General features: G+C 46.9%; 1 protein-coding gene across 2 annotated transcripts in view; it reads left to right on the forward strand.

The window, feature by feature from the left end:
- BLTP3B (bridge-like lipid transfer protein family member 3B) overlaps nucleotides 1–23095 on the forward strand; it is a 97195-nt gene that overhangs the window by 49821 nt on the left and 24279 nt on the right. Inside the window, exons 12-17 of one of the 2 annotated variants that reach the window (XR_011320668.1) lie at nucleotides 90–231; nucleotides 1853–2046; nucleotides 3899–5271; nucleotides 12778–12886; nucleotides 13732–13874; nucleotides 14673–14823. Coding sequence is in view for 1 of the 2 variants with exons in the window: in XM_069763468.1 (XP_069619569.1) it covers nucleotides 90–231; nucleotides 1853–2046; nucleotides 3899–5271; nucleotides 12720–12886; nucleotides 13732–13874; nucleotides 14673–14823 (2170 nt within the window). In the remaining variant the exon portion in view is untranslated. Of the gene's footprint in view, nucleotides 1–89; nucleotides 232–1852; nucleotides 2047–3898; nucleotides 5272–12719; nucleotides 12887–13731; nucleotides 13875–14672; nucleotides 14824–23095 lie in introns of both variants that reach the window. The other variant, XM_069763468.1, reaches the window with a different exon arrangement.

Consider the following 23095-nt stretch of genomic DNA (forward strand, 5'->3'; position numbering starts at 1 on the left):
CCTCTTTACGGGCCTCAAAAATATGGGGATGAGATCGGGTTCCGGGCTCTAATTAAATGACATAAATGTTACTCACTTTTGTTTTCCAGGTATCCACAGCAGATCAATGTCGATCTTCCCCTAAAACTATGATTTCCTGCAATAAGAAGAGCTTGTATCTTCCCCAGGAAATGTCTGCGATTCATATTGAATTTACTGAATATTATTTCCCAGATGGAAAGAATTTCCCCAGTAAGAACAGTATTTTATTTTTTATTTTATTTTTTTATTTTTGCTGTATTATTTTACAGGAGCCCTAGAGATATAACAGTATTGGGTTTATTTGTTTTATTCTGCAGATAGGAGGAAGATGGTTTGAAGCTGCAGAGGAAAAAAAATAATGTGTGCAGCCCATAATGAGATGCGAAAATACAATGGAGGGGCTTTTATACAAAGGAGGGGTTTACATTGCCTACTGAAAATGCTGTAACCTGGCACAAAATTCCTCTAATTTATTAAAATAGGGCATTTTAGATACTTTACATTTACCTTTTTGACCACCTAAATGTACACTGAAATTTTGTACCATCATCAGAATGTGATCAGTAAAGGTGTGAATACCTTTTTTTTTTTTTAAATTTTTTTTTTTTTTTTACACCAGCTTGCGTTTCTTCAAATATATTTTTCACTCACTGGGCAACCTCTCATCTGATTGATGCTGCCCAAACCTCGGGCTGTATTAATCTGAACCTGGGTCCTTATTACAGCCAGATATATATATATATATATTTCTAAAAATAACAGAGAAAATTGACTTTAAAAATCTATGTTAATCACCTTACCCCCCTCAGCCGGCTCTTCCCAGGGCTTGTAGAGCTGAGTGGCAGGTCTCTCCCTATGTTCACACAAGGAAGAGACCTGTCAATCACCTGCAGCATTGCTGGGAATAGCCGACCAAAGTGGAGCCAGGCTAGTCTCCTCTCCAGCGATGGTCCGCCTCAAAATCGGGTGGAATTGTGTATTATGATGAGCTATTGGACAGCAAAGGGCCCATATATTTTTACATGGGGCCCTCTACTGTCTAGGTACCCTCCTGAATCACATGACAGGTCTCCTCCTTTGTACACACAAGGAAGAGACCTGTCAATCATCTGCATCAGCGCTGGGAAGAGCCGGCCAAAGTGGAGCCAGACTAGTTTTGTCTCTGGCTATTAGACTGCAAAGGGCCCTTATATTCTTCTCACACAGAAGCCATCTTCTGTCTGTGTTTGCCCCTGAATCAGATGACAGATTTCTCCCTATATACACACACACACATCACATCTGTCAATCACCTGCATCAGTGCTGTGAATAGCCGGCCAAAGTGGATCCACACTAGTCTTGTTTCTAGATATTAGACCGCAAAGGGCCCACATATTTTGTTCTTCCACATGGGGTTTTCTACTGTCTGTGTATGCCCCCGAATCAGATGACAGGTCCCTTTATATATACACGCACGAGGATAAAACCTGTCAATCACCTTCATCAGGGCTAGGAAGAGCCGGCCAAAGTGGATAGACATTAGTCTTGTTTCCAGGTATTAGGCTGCAAAGGGCTCATATATTATTCTTGCACAGGGGCCTTTTACTGTCTGTGTCCGCCCCTGAATCAGATGGCAGGTCTCTTCCTAAGCACGCACGATGATGAGCTCTGTCAATCACCGGCAGCAGCGCTGTGAAGAGCCGGCCAAAATAGAGCCAGACTAGTCTTCTTTCCAGGTATTAGACTGCACAGGGGCACTCTTCTGTCCGCGTCTGCCCCTGAATCAGGCGACAGGTTGTGCAGCCACCATAATACAATTTGAAGGTTAATTTATATTTGTATTTCCCATAGTTCCAAGTCCCAACCTCTATGTACAGCTGAATGCACTGCAGATAACTGTGGACGAGCGCAGCATTCTGTGGCTGAACCAATTTATCCTGGACTTGAGGCAAAGCGTCGACCAGTTCATGGCGATGTACAAGCTGAACGACAGCTCGAAGTCAGACGAGCACATCGATATCCGCCTGGACGGCCTCATGCTGAAGGTAAAACAAGGCTGCATGGACAGCACAAGCTGAATAATTCAGCTTCATATTCCACGTACATCAGTTAATCCAGACATAAATGATAGATAAAAGCATGTATATTTTATACTACGGCGGGCCCACAGTCCAACCATTTATGATGACTTTACAAAACATGGCCGCCTTATTCGGGCTACCAGGACTTTTTTTTTATGAAGAAGCAAGACTGGTGATAGAAAAGACGACGGATCGACTGTCCCCATGCTATTAATACCGAGGGCGGGTTTCTTATGGGCTCATATTCTGATAAAGCACCTCCCTAAACCAGTACTTCTCAAACGGGTGCCACCAGTAACCCTATTCCTGCCGACTGCAGCGATCACTGGTTTGACTATCTAATTGACTTGTTTTGTGTTTGTTTAATGCTCTACTGGGTTCATTAGACCAAGGACATTGGGCATCATTAATGGTTGTAGTCAATGTTGGACTGTTTTCTACCGGACACTTAGGACCAATGCTTTTGTTCACCCATGCATCCTTCCATAGGCCTTTGTTTTCGACAAAATAATTGGTCCCAAAGATTAAGCAGAAGGCAACCTCAATTGAAAGTGACTTTGGAGCCAATCACTTGCCACTAGGGTCTCTTTTCAGGGGGTTACTTAGTTGATGAGGATGAAAAAAGACAAAAGTCCTTCAAGTTCAGCCAAGGGATGACAACGGGCACCTGCGTAACCATAATGTATGATCTGAAGCTAATCTTTCCCTCCTGATCTCGAGTGTCGATCCACTGGATCTGCAAATATCCCATTAGATCTTATTGATGCAATGTCCTTCTGCTGATGATGGAAGGATGTTGTGCATGTGGTTGGTCCTTGGAATCATTTCCTTTCTAGTCCATCCAAAGAAGTGCAGTTCAGCGCTGTGTCACCATGAGGCCCCTATAGAAAGTGCGTAGGGCACCACATTTCAAAGCTTAATATTCTATTCAGATAATGACCTTGAAATAAATATTAATGTAAGTGAAAGAAAGCTGAAGTAACCAGTGATGGCCCACAACTATGGCCTTGCCTGAGATCACGACTGTGGTTCACGATAGTAGGAGAACTTTGGTTTAACCAGACTTGGCTCACATTGAGGACACGCCTGAAAGATACTATCGTGGATGGAAATGTGCGGGGTGGAGAATACATACTATATGGAGATGAGTTGAGTCTCTGGATGGTTTTGAGGGCCACATTAGCTTAGACTTGTGTGTTGAAACCATTTTTTCATATTCTTCAGGAGCACGCCGCTCCCCTGCCTCTCAGCTTCTTGCCAGTCAGGTGCGCTCCTGAAGATTGACAGTTCAGGTCAGTGGCATGACTGAGTCGCGTACCCGAACTGTACGCTCTCCCATGACGCTAGCAGAGGTAGCTTTGCCTCTGCAGCATCGGAAGAGCTCAGGAAGATTGAGGTTGGCCAGATCCCGTCAGCTTCAAAGTGGCGAATTTTATAGCGAACAGCTTGCAAGCACTTTCCCCCTTAAGAGCCTCGTTGGGAAGAGCGGGCCAAAGTGGAGCCAGACAAGTCTCTTCTCCAGCTTTTGGTCCACCTCCAAAACCAGTGGAATTGTGCAATATGAGGAACACTTGGACTGCAAAAGGCCCATATATTGTTCTTGCACAGGTTCCCTCTTCTGTCCGTGTCTGATTTTGAATAATAACAGGTTACCTTTTAATGTACGGTCATCAGACCGCAAACTGTTTGCAAGCGCTTCACTCCTTGAGAACAGAGAGGATTTTTACGAAGCCGTAATTTGCAAAGTTGCTTAGTTTTATACAGAAGAGATTGTTTGACATTCTTGGCTGACCTCCGCTTTTGCTTTTCTCCACAGGTAATTATACCTTCTCAGTCAAAATCCGACTGTCACCACGACCAGCCAACAGCCATCAGCGTCCAGACATCCGAAATGATAGCAAGCAACACCAGGCAGTCTCCTAACTGTAGGCGTTCAGACCTCGAAGCCATATTTCAGGACTTTAAAGAATACCCATTCTACTCCAAATCGTTCACCTCCTTCCCCAGATCCGAGGACAGTTTTGACCTCCTGCACCCCATATTCCAGAGGCACGCTTTCGAACAGGACACAAAAATGCACGATGTATACAAGGGATTCATTACACCAAAGCTGGACACCAATGCACTCAAAACGTCTGCTGCTAAGGACATATGGGCCATACATTTCACACAATTTTGGGTTGATTATGAAGGAATAAAGAGTGGCAAAGGTCGACCGGTAAGTTTTGTCGACGCTTTTCCGTTCTCAGTCTGGGTCTGCCAGCCTAAGCGTTTCGCCCAGTCACAGAAACAGATTTCTTCTAACTGTGACCATTTAGTAAACCTTTCCAAAAGCGAGTCTACGGACTTTGCCGGCCGTATTCAACGCAAGAAACTTTTAAAACAATATTACAGCACTGAAATGGACGGCCAGAGCACGCCATTACAGAAATCCCAGTCCCTTGACAGCAGCCTGTCGTCCACCCCTGCTCTTGAGTCCCCCCAGGCGGACATCCAGATGCTTGCGTACGTACAAAAACATGTCAGCTTACAAATCAATCACTACCAGTATATTTTCTTACTGCTGCTCCAGGAGTCCATAAAGCAAGTCATGGACAATCTACTCAAGGATGTGGAGGCTGTGACTGGGAAACCGGCTGAGGAGACCAAGCTGTCCATTGGCGTCCTACTGAAAAGTGCCGAGGTTTCTTTATTACTCCACCCATTGCCGGAAGAAAATATGCCCCATTGCCCTCTTTCCCATGAAGGTAGCCCCCTCATAGACAATAAGCAAGCTCTTCCATCAGATGGTTCTCAAGATGTTGACCTGGCTAATCCCCCTATGGACTTACTCATGGACTCTGTGAGTGGTGACTCTGGAGCAGTACTAGAACCCAAAAAGATTACCTCGGAGACTTTGATGACGAAGTCCCCCAGCGACACGAACATTTTGAAAAGGACGCCCAGTTTGGAAGGCGCTTCCGATAGGACGTCGCTGAAAGCAGAAGATGGGTCTTTGTGTCAGGTTTTTAACGTTAATGGTCTTAATGATGGTGGCCACTTCAGTAGTGATGACAGCATCTCCAACCCTATGAAAGATCTAGAAGAAACCTTTGGTAGCTTTCAAGGCTCTGATAGTGAGTCTATAATCGATAATCCTCTCCTCAATGCCCAGTTTTTAGAGATGCCGAAGAAGCAGACTGATACCAGGTAAGGATAATTTCTTAAGAATCCTTTATTGTTTGGTCACTACTCTGGATATTTAGAGGAGTTATACCATTTAGAAACATTTTCATAAACCTTTTTAGGGAATTCTGAGTTAACAGATTGCACGATCCTCTGCTTTGGACATCAACAATCATCTGGTCAGCCAAAGAGCATCTAAACAGAATTTCTTTATCGCCTCTCATTGGGGGACACAGGAACCATGGGTGTATGCTGCTGCCACTAGGAGGCTGACACTATGCAAATAAAAAAGTTAGCTCCTCCTCTGCAGTGTACACCCCACCGACTGGCATTATACTCTTCAGTTTAGCTTAGTGTCAGTAGGAGGTGGACACGGGTCTTTCATTAGACCCTTATCTACCTCAATGTGCGTCGTTTCCTTTCAGATTTTCCGGAAGGGATACAGGGTGAACAGTCACACCTGTAGTCCCACAAAGCGGACTATGAGTACGGCGTGTACTGCCACCCCGTATCCTCATAGATCCCTCTCCAGGACCAAGATCCTAGCACACAAGCGTGCTTAGAAGTCCAGTCCTGGCTCCGTCCCCCACCCACTCGCCCACCAGAGCCTGTCGGTCGGAGGAGACGAGGACGTCCATCAGCTCCGTGGACGTCTCATTCCTTCCAGGTTAGTACCGGCGGGGGATGTTTAGGTGAGTATTTTCCCTCCCCACCCTGTGGCTTCCCTGGATCCTAAAAAGGGGGTTCCTATTTAAGGGGTTTTCTGATGCGAATCGCATCTCTTTTCAGCCGCGCCACTTCCGTGGATGCGGCCTCCCTGTTCCGGCGCGGCTGCCTTTACGGACCACCGCGCCGTTTCTTGTCCGGGCACGCTATCTGCGTGGCCTTGCTCAGGGGGGGACATTTCCGCCTCGGGTCCTGCAGGCTTCCCAGCCCCAGCTTCAGCGCGGCCCTCAGTGGCTCCCCTGCTCCGGCCGCTGTATGCGGCCGTTCATTTCTTTTCAGCGCGGCGGCTCACCAGCCGCCGCATCGCTTCGGCCCCCTGTGGCTTCCCTGCTCCGGCCGCTGTATGCGGCCGTTCATTTCTCTTCAGCGCGGCGGCTCACCAGCCGCCGCATCGCTTCGGCCCTCTGTGGCTTCCCTGCTCTGGCCGCTATATGCGGCCGTTCATTTCTTTTCAGCGCGGCGGCTTTGACGGCCGCCGCATCGCTAATCGGGCCCCCTGCAGCTGCGTCCCTCTGGCCGCTTACAGCGCCGCGCATCCTCCCTCAGCGTGGCGGCTTGCCAGACCGCCACACCGCTTTGGACCTGCGACTGCGCTACTCCCGCCGCTGTAGGCGGCCGCTCACCTATCGCCTTCTGCGGCGCACTGTTCACCGCTGCGGCCCTTCCATGCCGGTCACCGATCGCTAATTTAGGACCTGGCTTCTGCCTGGGCCTACTTCCGGTGCCGGACTCCGCCCCCTTTCCTTGTTCGTCGGGCGGGCTTTTCTCCCGCCCGACAATTTCACTGAGAACCGCCTTTTCTCCTCCCACCGGCGCCATCTTGGGACTCCTGAACCATGAGTCCCCTCCTCCGGAACAAGAGAGTGATATAGTACAGTGGTAAGGTGTGCAGGCTTGCAAACAGAGAGCTGTGAGTTCGAACCCCAGCAATGAAAGTTAATTTTAAGCAGCGCAGATCGATCAAGATTATGGCAGCAGGCCTTACCACCCTCCTGCCTAAGGGTCTATTTCTCGCCGGAGGTCCATACCATCTAGCCGGACAGCTTCCTCCGGATTTCGTCTGCCGTAAGTAGCTCTGCGCTGCAGACTGACACTCCGCTATGTCAGTCCTGCAGCAACCCGATTGTTCCCACCGCCCAGGATCCCCCAGCCGATCCGCCCCAGAGTGATACCCCCATCCCGGCTGGGCTTCCTCTCTGTCACAATCGGTGGCCGACTTAACATGGGTGTCTCAAACCCTGGTGTCCGTGCTGGATCGATTACCCCTGCAGCCCCCGCAGTAGCCAGCGGGTCGCAGGAGCCGCCGTCCGAGCCCTCCTTGATAAGCCACAAAAGGTCCAGACAAGAACATCGGTCTGAATCCTCTTCTCGCTCCATCTCGCCACACGGCCCTCCTCTGCGGTTGGCGTTCCCCCGATCCTCCTCCCCTGACTCAGGCGAGGCATTCTCTGATGCGCCCTCGGAGGATATTTCGGAGCTGGATTCTAACCAAATCGCCACCATGAGGGATATGGTCCAGAATCTCATTGGAGCTATAAACCAAACCTGTGGCATCAAGGATCCCTCTACGGAACCCGCAGATCAGGCGGTTTCGTTTAGACGGGCCAAACCACCTTCCAAGTTTTTTGCTCCTCATCCTGATTTCAAGGAAATCTTGTCCAGAGAGAGAGAGAACCCGACCAGACGTTTTCAGAGGGGAAATCGCCTGGGTGTGTTATATCCCTTTTCTCCAGAACTTACCGCCAATTGGACGGTCTCTCCCTCGGTGGATCCCCCTGTTTCCAGGCTGTCCACCAACACGGTGCTTCCACTGTCCGGCGGAGCATCTTTGAAGGATTCTAACGATAGTTATAGAATCCTTTGCGAAGTCAGCCTTTGTAGCGGCTGCAGCGGCTCTAGGCCTAGCTTTTCCTTCCACTTGGGTCGCAATATCCATTTCCAAATGGGCCAAGGATCTCCGTCGAGGTATCCTGGATGGGGTGCCTCCCGTGCAACTTGCGGAGCTTGCTAACCAGATTTCCCATGCTGGTGAATACCTGGTCTCCGTCTCCCTGGATACCGCGTCTTGTGCGGCTCAGGCTTCCAGCAAAGCTGTTGCCATCCGCCGGACCATTTGGCTCAAGACCTGGCAGGCGGACTTATCTTCCAAAAGTCCCTCACTAGTCTGCCCTTCCAAGGCTCTCGTCTCTTTGGTTCCCAGCTGGATCAAATCATTATGGACGCCACCGGGGGTACAAGTTCTCTTCTCCCCCAGGCTAAGCCTCGTCGCCCTTCTCCTAGACTGCAGTTTCGCTCCTTTTGGCCTTTTCGTCGCTTCGCTGCGTCAAACTCCTTTTCCCAGCAGCTACAGAGGCCACAGGCACGTCGAGAGAAGAAGGCGGTGTCCTTTAGGCCCACTCCGTCCTGGCGTCCTCGCTTCTCCCAGGGTAGACCCTCCAGGCCCAGATCCACCTCGGCATGACTCTTGGCAAGACTCCAGCCCAACTCCCAGGTTGGGCGGCCGTCTTCTCTTTTTCAGGGATGTCTGGTTTTCCGCAGTAGAGGACGCATGGGTCAGGGAAGTTGTATCCTCGGGATACAAGATAGAGTTCGTTTCACGACCCCGGGATCGTTTCTTCGAATCCTGTCCTCCAAGAGATCCTGCTCTAGTTCCAGGCTTCTTCGCTTCTCTTCTCAAAGCCGGGATAATCGTTCCCGTCCCAGAAAAAGAACGGTTCACGGGTTTCTATTCGAACCCTTTTGTGGTACCGAAAAAGGACGGCAAGGTTCGCCCCACTCTGGACCTCAAATTGCCGAACAGGAGAGTTCGTCTGAGACACTTCAGGATGGAATCCCTTTGTTCAGTAATTGCTTCCATGGAGGCCCAGTAATTTTTGTGCTCAATAGACATCCAGGACGCCTACCTCCATGTCCCGATATTTCCCGGACAGCACCGATTCCTGCACTTTGCAGTGCAACAAGAACATTTTCAGTTCGTCGCCCTGCCGTTCGGTCTTGCAACCGCTCCAAGGGTGTTCAGGAAGATCATGGCGGCGCTGATGGCCATCTTGAGAGTCAGAGGCCTGGTCCTGTTTCCATACCTCGACGACATCCTCATCAGGCTCCGTCCTTTTCTCAGGCTCACGAAAGCCTGTCCATTGTTCTCGACTCCTTAACCCGTTTCGGGTGGCTGGTCAACCGGAAAAAGTTCTGCCCTATTCCTTCTCAGCGCATCATCTTTCTGGGAATGCTCTTCGACACTCGTCAGACCAGAGTCTTCCTTCCCAAAGACAAGAGATCCTCTCTTTCTCGGGACGTACGCTTGCTCCAGGGTCCTCGGCCTCCCTCCCTCCGATCGGCCATGAAGGTTCTGGGGAGGATGGTAGCTACATTGGAAGCGATTCCCTTCGCACAATTTCATTCGTGACCCCTTCAGCAAGCCATTCTGTCTCAGTGGGACAGTTCTTCTCCCTGGATCGGCCGATCCGACTCTCTTCTCGGGTCAAACGGTCTCTCAACTGGTGGCTGTCGTCACCTCTCATCTCCCAGGGCAGGTCCTTCCTTCCAGTTCTCCGGCAGGTGGTGACGACGGACGCCAGCCTGCTCGGCTGGGGTGCGGTTTTTCGCCATCTGACGGTTCAGGGCCGTTGGTCGTCGCAGGAGTCATTTCTGCCAATCAATGTCCTCGAAATTCGGGCCATCTTTCTGTCCCTCCCACACTGGGTAAGGATTCTCAGGGGCCTACCAGTCTGGATCCAGACGGACAACGCCACGGCTGTGGCATATGTCAACCATCGGGGGGGACCTGGAGCTCCTTAGCTCTTGCCGAGGTATCCAAGATTCTCCTTTGGGCAGAGGCAACGGTTCAGGTGATATCCGCGGTGCATATCCCCGGCGTGGACATCTGGGCCGCCGACTTCCTCAGCCGCGAGGGCCTCGCGGCAGGGGAATGGTCCTTGCATCCGGAGGTCTTCCATCAGATTTGTCTTCGATGGGGGTCTCCGGACGTGGATCTCTCGGCGTCTCGAATGATCAGAAAGGTTCCGCAGTTCGTCTCCAGGTCTCGCGATCCTCTCGCAGTGGGCGTCGACGCTCTGGCCATTCCTTGGTCCGAGCTCGTGCTGCTCTACCTGTTCCCACCCCTCCCATTGCTTCCCAAACTGTTGAAGAAGTTCAAGCGGAAGGGGTGCCGGTCATCCTGATCGCCCCGGATTGGCCCAGGAGAGCTTGGTTCGCGGAGCTCGTCAATCTTCTCGCGGACGCTCCCTGGTGCCTTCCAGACAGGCCCGATCTGCTGTCTCAAGGTCCGATCTGTCACCCGAATTCTCGGTCGCTCAGTTTAATGGCGTGGCCGTTGAGACCGTAGTTCTAAGAGCGTCCGGCCTTTCGGACCGGGTGACTCACACCATGATTCAGGCCAGGAAGCCTTCATCTTCCGGGATCTACTATCGTACCTGGAAGGCTTACTTCCGTTGGTGCGAGTCCAACCGCGTTTCATGTATGTCCTTTTCCCTGCCTTCCATTTTGGCCTTCCTTCAGACAGGACTGGATTTGGACCTGGCTCTTAGTTCCCTGAAGGGCCAGGTCTCTGCGCTTTCCATCCTTTTTCAGAAGACTTTAGCTTCCCGACCACAGGTTAAGACCTTTCTTCAAGGAGTGGCCCTGTCTTGCCGACCGCCGTTATTGGTCAGTCACCAGGACAAGGTGGTCTTCCGGCCTCCACCTTCTTTCCTTCCTAAGGTGGTTTCCACCTCAACGAGGACATCGTTCTACCTTCCTTTTGTCCAGCTCCGACTCATCCTCTGGAGCGATCGTTGAACAAGCTGGACCTCGTCAGGGCAGTGAGGATCTACCTGGATAGAACGTCCTCTTTCCGGAAGACGGATTCTTTTTTAGTCATTCCTGATGGCACGCGCAGAGGCCAGCCGGCTTCCAAGGCGACTATTGCTCGCTGGATCAGAACGGCAATTTTGGAGGCTTGCCGAGTCAAGAACAGAGTGCCCCCTCCTGGGATTAAGGCTCACTCTATCCGGGCAGTCGGTGCCTCCTGGGCGGTGCACCACAGGGCTTCTGCCCTACTGCCTTGCTAAGCGGCAACTTGGTCTTCCATCCACACGTTCGCCAAATTTTACAAGGTCCATACCTACGCTTCGGCGGACACCAGCCTAGGCAGAAGGATCCTGCAGGCGGCAGTGGTGAGTCCTCTGACCTGATGGAAGTCTGTTTTTCCCGCCCTTGGGACTGCTTTGGGACGTCCCATGGTTCCTGTGTCCCCCAATGAGAGGCGATAAAGAAAACAGGATTTTTGGTTGCTTACCGTAAAATCTGTTTCTTGGAGCCTCCATTGGGGGACACAGCTCCCTCCCAATGTTTCTGTTATCGGTTTTATGACTGTTCTCACGTTTACAGTTCTCAAGTTTGTGGTTATGGTTTTTCAACCTTGTTCTTTTCTCCTACTGCTTTCTCACTAACTGAAGAGTATAATGCCAGTCGGTGGGGTGTACACTGCAGAGGAGGAGCTAACTTTTTTATTTGCATAGTGTCAGCCTCCTAGTGGCAGCAGCATACACCCATGGTTCCTGTGTCCCCCAATGGAGGCTCCAAGAAACAGATTTTCCCCCAGCGGGGGGGTTCTTTGTGATCAGCTTATTTAGAAGGGACCCTTTAAAGCGCTAGGGCAAAGTGAGGAACCTCTTTTAGGGTGAGGTTCTCCTTCCATCAGTATTCAAGATCATCAGTTTACTACGGTTGTGTTTTGTGGATCCAAAATCAACAGGATTTTTTAAAGACGTAGGGGTCTCCCATCAGTTAAAACGGGAAGGCCACCTAAGGCTACGTTCACATTGGCGTTCCGCCAATGTGCGTCGCTGTTGCGCCGGCGACGCAGCGGCGACGCGCCCCTATGTTTAACATAGGGGACGCGTGCGTTGTTTTGGTGGCGTTTTTGCCACGTGCGTCGTTTCCGACGCTAGCGTCGGACGCAAGAAAACGCTACATTGTAGCATTTTCTGTGCGTCCGATTTTCGTCAAAAACGACGCACGCGTCGCAAAACGCGCGCGTTTGCGCGCGTTTTTACGTGCGTCGCGCGTTGCGTCGCCGACGCAGGGCGGCGCAACGCTAGTGTGAACCTAGCCTAAATGATGGTGGTCACGAGACAGCCTAGAGGCCTCTTTCTGGATTTCTGTATTAGAACCCGTCATATCTGTTGATCCCCATTTGTAAAAATATGGCCATGTTTTGTTTTTTTTCCACATGATTGTTTGTATTCCTCTCTTATTGATGTCTATGGGAAATATGAAGTGTCCTCTACAGACCCATATTTTCCTGATGGGAAAGGGACTCCCCTTCAGGACCTTCAATTCTCGGGCATTGATGGAAAATCCATGCCAAACATGTGTAAGAAAGGAATACCCCATTAAAGAATAACTTATGTCTCTACCCCGCAGAGGCTCATAGCTCACAATATCATGTATTGACTTTTAGGGGAGCTTGCGCTTCCCCATGGCAGCGAGGCTGAACGAGCAGATCTTCAGCAACATCCATGGCCATGTTGAATCCCACCACAGAACCAGGGCCTTTTACTTTTTAGGCTAAACGCATGACTTAGAACCTAACAGAGAATTTGAAGACATTCCGCTTGAACTTTTTTGTAACTTTTTTTTTTTTTGTGTTTTTCATTTCCGTACTTTTATTACTTTATTATGCATTTTTTGGAAGTTTTATTATTTTGATTTTTGAAACTTCGTTTCCATGTATTTCTGTTAAGTGGAACCCCTAAGGAACGCTGCTCGTCCAACCTGCCTACCTTCTCTGTTTCTTACAAGAACATGAAGAGGACTCCTTCCCAGTTCTCCTTGGACAATATCTCCATCGACAGCAACTTGCTGGATGAACATTTGGTGGAGAGCGATGGGAGTGACCCATTGGAAGCAGGTAGGATGGTGGTAGAAATCCAGATTTACAGTAAATTACATTAATCCAACAGTAAACTTGGGGCTCTTTTATGCTCTAAAAAGGGTCTGTTGGATTGGGGTCCCTTGTTGTTAGGAGCTAATAGCCCTATAACGTTGTATCCAGAGCTACAAAGTTCCTGCTTTCCTTCACACTGCCAAATTGAGTCCTAATAAAAAATCTGTTACCCCCTTTTAGGAGCTAGCTCCTATAAGAACCGCTCTCGTTCTGGTGAACTTGAGTTGTCCTTGTATTACATAGATGATCATTCTCCCTGATGAAGCACGTTATGCCAAACGCGCGTTGGGGTGGTTGGGCACATTAATTCCCCTTTACTTTAGTTGGTACCATGCATTTGATTATACTGGATTTACTTGTTATAATACTTCTTGGTGCATGTTTTTTATTAATTTTTCAATAATGTTATTGACTTTTAGCATTACTGTATGGTTGCAGTCATTCTTTAAGTTGTTTAGGGATGATTATTCATCTGATTTCTCACATGTAATACTACATTTCCCCTACAGGTTTGCCGCCATTGGAAAAACACCATTCTGGGCTTAGGAGTCCTGTAGGCGGGTCTACGTGCTGATTGGCACAAGGACGACTGTCAATCACTAATCGGACCGCCCACTGGACTCCTAATCGTAGAATGATCAAATTGATTACTAGTTATACTAAATATTTTGCCACAAACCTATATATCAATCTGCTCAGCTCCTCCTGCTGTAACCTATATTATCTGCAACTCAAATTTCAGCTGTGAACACCACTAGGGGGCGCTTATTGCATTCTTACTTCTTTTTTCTTTTTTTTTTATTACCTAGGCTTGGAAGACTTCTCCTCTTTGAACTATCAGTCGACACTAGACACGGCCAGCGTGGAGTTGAGGAACGAGGATTACTGTGCGTCATCGCCAGATGCTGTTAGTGCAGTTGATGAAAGTACACAGGAGTCCAGACAAGATGTGGTTAGTATATACACCAGATCACAATTTTCACATATGATGACATCTAGTGGCCAAAAGAGGCATGAAAGCATCTCATTTTACAGCTTGCTGTAAAAATAAATGCAACCACTGTAGGATTTAAAGGGAAGTTATGAGAAAATGACCTATTGTTTAAAACAGGTTTTTGAGTTACATTTGTTTAAAAGACAAAGTAAATTATTATTTTTTTATATTTGTTTTTATTAAAATAGATAAAAAAAACTAAAATATAATATACACACACACACACACACACACACACACACACACACACACACACACACACACGTACACACACATATTAATAGTAATTCTGTAATTTTCAAACTTTTTCTTTTAAACTTCCTGTTCTTTCAGGAAGAGTTTTCAGCAGACTACTTGTCATCAGAGGCAGGATTACAGTGACAGGCAGGACAGCTGATTATGCTGACTACACCAGTTACAGTTAGTTGACGTCGCAGCTTCCCAGTCTTCACAATGACTTTTGCACACAGCTTTTAGATGCTTCGATACAAAAGATCGTTTCAGAGTCTTTTCATTGTGGCAATGTGCATGTGTTGTTTCCTGAAACAGGAAGCTAGAGTCAAAAAAAAGGGGGGGGGGGGGAGAGGAACTACAGGATTTTTTTTAATATAGATTGCACTATAGAACAAAAAAAAAAGACATTGTAATTTTGGCATAGACTTGCTTGTTCAGAGCTATGATGTCACGTAGTGAGGAGGTGGGGTTATCTAGTGAAGACTTCTGATGTTATCCTCTCTTGTTTTTTTCCCATCACAGATGTCTGTCGTAGTATTCAAAATAATTGGTGTTAATTGTGGGATCGACATCAGGGGAGAAGATGTCGCTGTCGGCCTTCAGGTTAACCAAGTGATACCAAAACAGCTCGGGAATGTTAGTGTCTGGCAATACCTCAACAGCCGGAATATGAGTAAGTAATCATCATCTCTGGACCAGCCTGCCCATGTGTCTGCAGACCCCAACCCAGCCCCCCTTATATATCCAGACACTGTAGAAAGGACAGATGCCCGGATTAGACTCCACTAAATAAATGCCAGATCCTAGACCATGTGACTGACCTGTATTAGACTAACCTGATGATGATGATGACTGTTGATGATTGATGGCAGCGGTGGGCCACATGCTGTAGAGGAGAGGCAGAGAGTGGGTGGAGATGTGCTTGCACGTCAGTGCACTAGAAACCAGGAAGGACACTTTTCTGGACACTAGTGCAGCACTGTAATTTCTTTCTCCCCGTATAGGTTTTTTTTTTTTTTTATTAAATAATTTCTCTTTTCATATTTCTATCATTCTCTATATAAAGAAAAAAAAAATTGCACATTTCCCATTGGAACGAATTTAGCTCACAGAGCATTGCCTAGACTTTCACTAGCTCACAGAGCATTGCCTAGACTCTCATTAGCTCAGAGCATTGCCTAGACTTTCACTATCTCACAGAGCATTGCCTAGACTTTCACTAGCTCACAGAGCATTGCCTAGACTGTCACTAGCTCACAGAGCATTTCCTAGACTTTCAATAGCTCACAGAGCATTGCCTAGACTTTCAATAGCTCACAGAGCATTGCCTAGACTTTCACTAGCTCACAGAGCATTGCCTAGACTAGACTTTCATTAGCTCACAGAGCATTGCCTAGACTTTCATTAGCTCACAGAGCATTGCCTAGACTTTCACTATCTCACAGAGCATTGCCTAGACTTTCACTAGCTCACAGAGCATTGCCTAGACTGTCACTAGCTCACAGAGCATTTCCTAGACTTTCACTAGCTCACAGTGCATTGCCTAGACTTTCAATAGCTCACAGAGCATTGCCTAGACTTTCAATAGCTCACAGAGCATTGCCTAGACTTTCAATAGCTCACAGAGCATTGCCTAGACTTTCATTAGCTCACAGAGCATTGCCTAGACTTTCACTAGCTCACAGAGCATTGCCTAGACTAGACTTTCATTAGCTCACAGAGCATTGCCTAGACTTTCACTAGCTCACAGAGCATTGCCTAGACTTTCACTAGCTCACAGAGCATTGCCTAGACTTTCACTAGCTCACAGAGCATTGCCTAGACTTTCACTAGCTCACAGAGCATTGCCTAGACTTTCACTAGCTCACAGAGCATTGCCTAGACTTTTATTAGCTCACAGAGCATTGCCTAGACTTTCACTAGCTCACAGAGCATTCCCTAGACTGTCACTAGCTCACAGAGCATTGCCTAGACTGTCACTAGCTCACAGAGCATTGCCTAGACTTTCAATATCTCACAGAGCATTGCCTAGACTCTCATTAGCTCAGAGCATTGCCTAGACTTTCACTATCTCACAGAGCATTGCCTAGACTTTCACTAGCTCACAGAGCATTGCCTAGACTTTGATTAGCTCACAGAGCATTGCCTAGACTTTCAATAGCTCACAGAGCATTGCCTAGACTTTCATTAGCTCACAGAACATTGCCTAGACTTTCAACTGAACCAAAAAGTTTTACAAAGAAAACCAGAAAAACACTTTAAAGTGGTCATCTACCATCTTTTGGTGCTGCTCACTTTCACATAGATGTAGGGACCCCTCTCCTGTGCCAAGATGCAGATATCGTGTTTATGTTCTGATCATTAGTTACTGTAGCTGCATGTGAGCGGGGTCCTTATGTCATAGATCCTACTCACTTCTGATGCGGAGCCTGATGACCCCTTTAAGGTCCTTACTTATTTTAATGGGAGGGACCTTATAAATAAATTAATGGAGATGGCAATGATCTGTGTGGAAAGGGGTCATCCTACCATTTCTCTATTGATATCTCAGAGGAGTGGAGGTTGAATGTGGAGGCTGAATGTGGAGGCTGAGGCGTGGAGGCTGAATGTGGAGGCGTGGTGACTGAATGTGGTGACTGAATGTGGAGGCGTGGTGACTGAATGTGGTGACTGAATGTGGAGGCTGAATGTGGAGGCGTGGCGACTGAATGTGGAGGCTGAATGTGGAGGCTCAGGCGTGGCGACTGAATGTGGAGGCTGAATGTGGCGACTGAATGTGGCGACTGAATGTGGCGGCTGAATGTGGAGGCTGAATGTGGAGGCTGAATGTGGAGGCGTGGTGACTGAATGTGGTGACTGAATGTGGAGGCGTGGTGACTGAATGTGGTGACTGAATGTGGAGGCTGAATGTGGAGGCGTGGTGACTGAATGTGGAGGCTGAATGTGGAGGCGTGGTGACTGAATGTGGAGGCTGAATGTGGAGGCTGAATGTGGAGGCGTGACTGAATGTGGAGGCTGAATGTGGAGGCTGAATGTGGAGGCTGAATGTGGAGGCTGAATGTGGAGGCTGAATGTGGAGGACTGGAGACTGAATGTGGAGGATAAATCACTTTAGATACTTGTGAATGTTTCCAAGCAGGGACAGAGTGTTGTAAATTGTGCGATTTTGGAGAATTACGGCTTTATAAAAAACAATTGCCTGTAAAAGAGGAATTTCCTCACACAGAAAGGGATTACGGAGGAAGGAACGTATTTACAGCCATCTGTCAAGAGAAGCGGTGAGCTTCAGCAAATATCCTGAATAATATCTCTTACCGTTCTGTGTACACAGTTCTAATGCAGGGCTATGTGTTTCCACGTTTACAGGCTGAAGACACCTTGGCTAGGCTCATCCGTTAGTCATTAATTTCCTCCCTTTAACCCATTTTTTTTTTTAGGTAGTGGAAAAAGGTGAATAAAAGGCAGTAGCTACATGACTTCTGGATCTGACTACACAGGGTTTGCTCGTAGTCTGTAACCATGGAGATCCATTGGATCTGTTTACACTTGTTGTGGAATATTTTTTAGATTTTTTTTTTTTTCATAAGGTTCTTTTTATTTTTAGATGTATTGGAATAATAGAAAAATTTTCTGAATGTCTGATAACCACTTATGGGGGGCAGCTCTGCCGAGCCTGCAAAAACCTAGAAAACGGCCTTTTGTCTTTTGTCACCCTATGAGGGAACAATATGTGAAATAAATAAAAAAGAAAATAATAAAAAAAAGAAAAAAAAAAGCGTAAGTAGATAAATAACCTTCTAGCCTAAACCTCATTGGAAAATGAACAAAAAAAGTGTGCCTGATATCTAAAAATAATAGTTTCAGAAAAGGGAACACATTTTAAAATGTTTTATACAGTAGTTCTTTGTGGTCATACATTTAATTTTAATTTTTTTTAAATGTGAAAAACAGACATATTTCCATTATTTTCCCACTGGTATCAACAAAAATTAAAAAAAGAGCAAGAAAATATAAAAATGAAGCCCCCGCGTATCACGAAAAAAAAAATGAAGAAATTATTTGAGTTGGGAAAAAAATCTTCTTTTTAGCTGCATGTACAAAAAAAAAAAAAAAACGTCATGAACTGGTTAAATAGAAATAATCGTAACTGAAAGAGAGGAACACAATAAATGTGAATTTTAGTGGCACTTTGTGTTTATAGAGAAAAATCTTGTGCTTATCGCGCAGAATGAGTGGTAATCTGTGCACTGACCACTTGGTGGCGCTGTTTGCTAAGACTACAATGGGCAAATCAATTAATAAACACAAACCCAGACTCATAATACAAAGTGTCCAAGGATAAAGTCCTGGACACTATAAATCCTACTCCAAAAAGACTGATATAATGAACGGGAGAACAAACTAGGAGCGTTCAAAACATAATAAAAATATAAACTTTATTACAGAGCCATAAAAAGACATATACAAACATATAATTGAAAGGAACAAGAACACTAAAAGTGATCCCTTGAAACCAATATAGTCATATAATAGTGTAAACCATTACGAAACGTGTGTGACCGCAGAGAGATACAGCATGGATGACAATGTCCATATATAGCACACAGAGCTATAGATTACACCCCTAAGGCTGAAACAGTAATCCTAAAATGAGGTGAGCAGTTAATGCTGCCGTAATAACCATCCATGCTCCCCGGCACACTCATAGGAGACCACTGGTACTGCCAGTATAATGAATGCATATAGCGTAATGAACAGCACGAGTAATCACCTAAACATTCCGCTTACCCGGTAACAAGGGATCAAATGAGTTGGGCGACACCCCCGACGCGCGTTTCGCTCCAGCGTCTCTATGCTTCTTCAAGGGGAAGTGTCTAAACTCCACCGAAGTGGCCTTATATCCAAAACTTCCGGTCACATGAAAAGACATGTGACCCGGAAGTAACTGCGGCTGCAAATCAGCGGCGCACACGTCAATGGCCCCCGACGGCGCCACCACCCTGCCCGGACAGGCAGCCAGGCCAGCCAAATGGGAGCATGGAGTAACCATGACACCCAGTGACGGGCCCGGAACGCCGAACGACCGGACACAGGAGGGGCGGAGCCAAGGGCAAAAAGCCGAGCGCGCACTGCAAGCCGAGACCAAAATAAGGCATGAAGTAATAATATAAGAGAACAACAATAAATCACATATCATAGTAACATATTACCAATCAGAAAACAGCAAGTTATACATAATTACATTAATATTACAATTATATAATGACTCCTTCCAATGCTTCAAAATGCCAACGTGTGGTCCAAATATTAACAGGATATCAGGCACATCATACGAGAATTTGAAGAAAATCAGGATCATCATAAGAGAAAACTATAAAAACACAAAAAGCAAAAAGTTAAAAACAAAGCATTAAAAAGGTGAAGCAAACACCTACAAACGGAGGGGAAACCCAAGATCTAACAAAGGGCTACAGAAACGGAGAGAAGTTAAGAGACTCATTCAGGCCTCCGGGTCTAACGGTGCCCAAGGTAACGATCCACTTGAGCTCCCGCTGGGCAAGGAGTTTTTTAATATTACCCCCTCGTATGCCCGTATGAACAATATCAATACCCCTAACCATAAACTGACTTGGGTCACAATCGTGACATTTTTTAAAATGTCTCGGTATGGTCTTGAGTTGGGAGATGTCCTCCACCATCCTGGCTGCGCCAATGTCCCGCACATGCTCCCTCACCCTCACTCTCAATTCACGTGATGTTAGACCAACATAAATAAGGCGGCAACTGCAAGTAGCATAATAGATGACATTTTTGCTACTGCAGGATATATAATGTCTTATATCAAAATTTCTTTTACCATCCGCCGAGGAGAATGAGGAGCTGCGCAGGACATTGGCGCAGGCAGCACAGTGTCCACATGTATAACAACCAACAGTTCGACGCATTGAACCAAAGAGGGGGATCTTTGGTGCCACATAATGGCTCCTAACTAGGAGATCTTTAAGGCTCTTAGCCCTCCTAGACGTCATCATAGGGCGATCCGACAGGAAAGGGCTCAGGGAGGGCTCAGTACTCAAAATCCGCCAATGTTTACTTAAAATGGCACGTATATTCTCCCATTCATGATTAAATTCAGATATAAAACGTATTGAATCATCCGTCCTACGTTGTTTTTTGGAGTACAAAAGCCGATTACGTGAGGTGGTATTGGCCCTGTTATACCCGTATCTCACACACCGATGACTGTACCCCCGTTGCTCAAACCGATCTCTAAGATCATCAGCCTGTTGTTTGAAAGTGTGATCATTCGAACAAATCCGCCTAACCCGGAGAAACTGTCCGACCGGGACGGCCCTAATCGTGGCTTGACTGTGCCCAGATGTGGCGTGCACCAAGGCATTAACCGCCGTAGTTTTGCGAAAAACGTCTGTCTCTATAAGCTGATCATCCCCTACCCTCAGAAGTATATTTAGGAAGTCAATTTCACGGGGGTCAGACTTATAGGTGAGTTTGATGTTAAAGGTATTAGAATTGAGCACAGTCATAAAATCCCCGAGCTGCTGTTCTGACCCACGCCACAAAAATAAAACATCATCAATATATCTCCACCAGCACAGCACATGGTCAGCGGCCTCACCCCCTGCACCCCCAAACACCAACCTCTCCCAAAAACCCAAAAAGAGGTTGGCGTAGGCTGGTGCACAGGCCGCCCCCATGGCTGCGCCACGCTTCTGATGGTAAAAAGAGTCTTTAAAAGTAAAAAAATTGTGCGTCAGAATGAAATCCAGCAGCTCGAGGATAAGCTCACATAGTGGGCCGTCCAGGTCGGAGGCCTCCAGGAAAAAACGGACAGCTCGCAGCCCATCGGTGTGATCGATACAGGTATACAATGCCTCTACGTCTGCCGTAACTAGTAGGACATCTCGGTCCACAGAGACTCCGTCAACCCTTGTCAGGACGTCCGTTGTGTCCTTTATAAACGATGGTAATGTTTCCACCAGTTTTTTAAGATAAAAGTCGACAAATTTACATATTGGGTCACACAAGCCTTGTATGCCCGACACAATGGGACGTCCTGGAGGGTTGACTCGGTCTTTGTGGACTTTAGGGAGAAGATAAAAAGTAGGTACTTTGGGAAACCTAACCATAAGTCCATCCAGAACTCTCTTGTTAATAGTACCCACTTCAAAAGCCCTATAAAGAATGGCCTGTAACTGCACTGAGAAGGAGGCGACCGGATTATGAGTGAGCTTAGAGTAGATGGTATTATTACGTAATTGCTTAAATGCCTCCTTCTCATACATCGCCACCGGCCAGACCACGATGTTTCCCCCCTTGTCTGCGGCCTTAATCACCACATCATTAAGGGACTGAAGTTGTTTTATAGCTTCCCTCTCTTTCCAGGTGAGGTTGTCAAAACGCCTCCTCGTGGAGAGTTCCTTAAAATCCTCAGTCACCAATTTAGTAAACACCTCCACGGCAGGACACAGAGACAAGGGGGGAAACCTCGTAGACTTAGGAAGTATTGCCGGTGGGAACTCACCTTCATCAGGAGCAACCTGCTCCTCCAATAATTCCTCCAAAATTCGGAGAGCCTCCCCCTCAGTGCAGTCCAGACCCTCCGATCCATGTCCACCTCTGGAATGTAATTTTTTGAGTATCAGCTTCCGTGAGAATAAATGTAGATCTTTTAGGGCTGTAAAGAAATTAAACCCATTAGTAGGTGCAAATGACAAACCCTTCTCTAATACCCTCAGCTGACTCTCAGAGAGGACATGGTCAGACAGGTTAATTACCTGAAGCCCTCCCTGATGGTTCCGCCCGTCCAGCTGTTTATTCATCGGGCCCCTTTTAACATTTTGTCTTGTCATCATTTTCGTACTGGGTTGAGGATCCCCATTGTCCCCATCCTGGACACCCCTTCTAGTTGTAGGTCTCTCGTCCGAGAGTATAGAGGATTTATGAGAGACAGATCGAGATCTTGACCTTGATTGGTTCCTATAATACGGACGTGACCGATCACTCCCGCTTCTCCATTTATACATTTTGTTTGTTTGTTTGTCATTAACGTCCCGTTGGAATTTCTTAGTTTTAACTTGCTGGATCTCCTCTACCCACTTCTGGACCTCAGCCTCAACGTCCTTATTGAATTTGTTGAGAGCTTCATTAGACATATCCTTTTTAATCGTACTTTGTAAGGTGTCTATTTCGCTCTCAATTTCCTTAATTGAGGCGGAGTTCATCTCTTTGAGGATCTCCATAAAGCCTATAGAGCATTTATTGGCACAGTCCTCCCATCTCTCTCTGATATTAGCGTCCTCCACCGGAAAAGAAGGAAACACTTGTATTCGAAGGCCTCTCGGGATTAATCCCTTTATTAAATACCTGTCCAGAAAGGCGTGGTTCCACCATATTTTAGCTCTTTTCCTCAATAAGTCCTTAAACCTAACTATCGCATCCTGCAGCCCAATATAGCTCCCCTCCGAGCCCAACTCATTAGTGTCCTTAAAAACCTCATTAAGCTGTGTGAGCCATGCACCGTCGCGGGCCCGAAAATCCATACTAGTGGTGCTGGGACCTGCTGTGAGAAGCACAGAAGAATATATTAATAAACACAAACCCAGACTCATAATACAAAGTGTCCAAGGATAAAGTCCTGGACACTATAAATCCTACTCCAAAAAGACTGATATAATGAACGGGAGAACAAACTAGGAGCGTTCAAAACATAATAAAAATATAAACTTTATTACAGAGCCATAAAAAGACATATACAAACATATAATTGAAAGGAACAAGAACACTAAAAGTGATCCCTTGAAACCAATATAGTCATATAATAGTGTAAACCATTACGAAACGTGTGTGACCGCAGAGAGATACAGCATGGATGACAATGTCCATATATAGCACACAGAGCTATAGATTACACCCCTAAGGCTGAA

Source organism: Ranitomeya imitator, chromosome 4 (genome assembly GCF_032444005.1).
Source record: "Ranitomeya imitator isolate aRanImi1 chromosome 4, aRanImi1.pri, whole genome shotgun sequence".
NCBI classification, from domain to species: domain Eukaryota; kingdom Metazoa; phylum Chordata; class Amphibia; order Anura; family Dendrobatidae; genus Ranitomeya; species Ranitomeya imitator.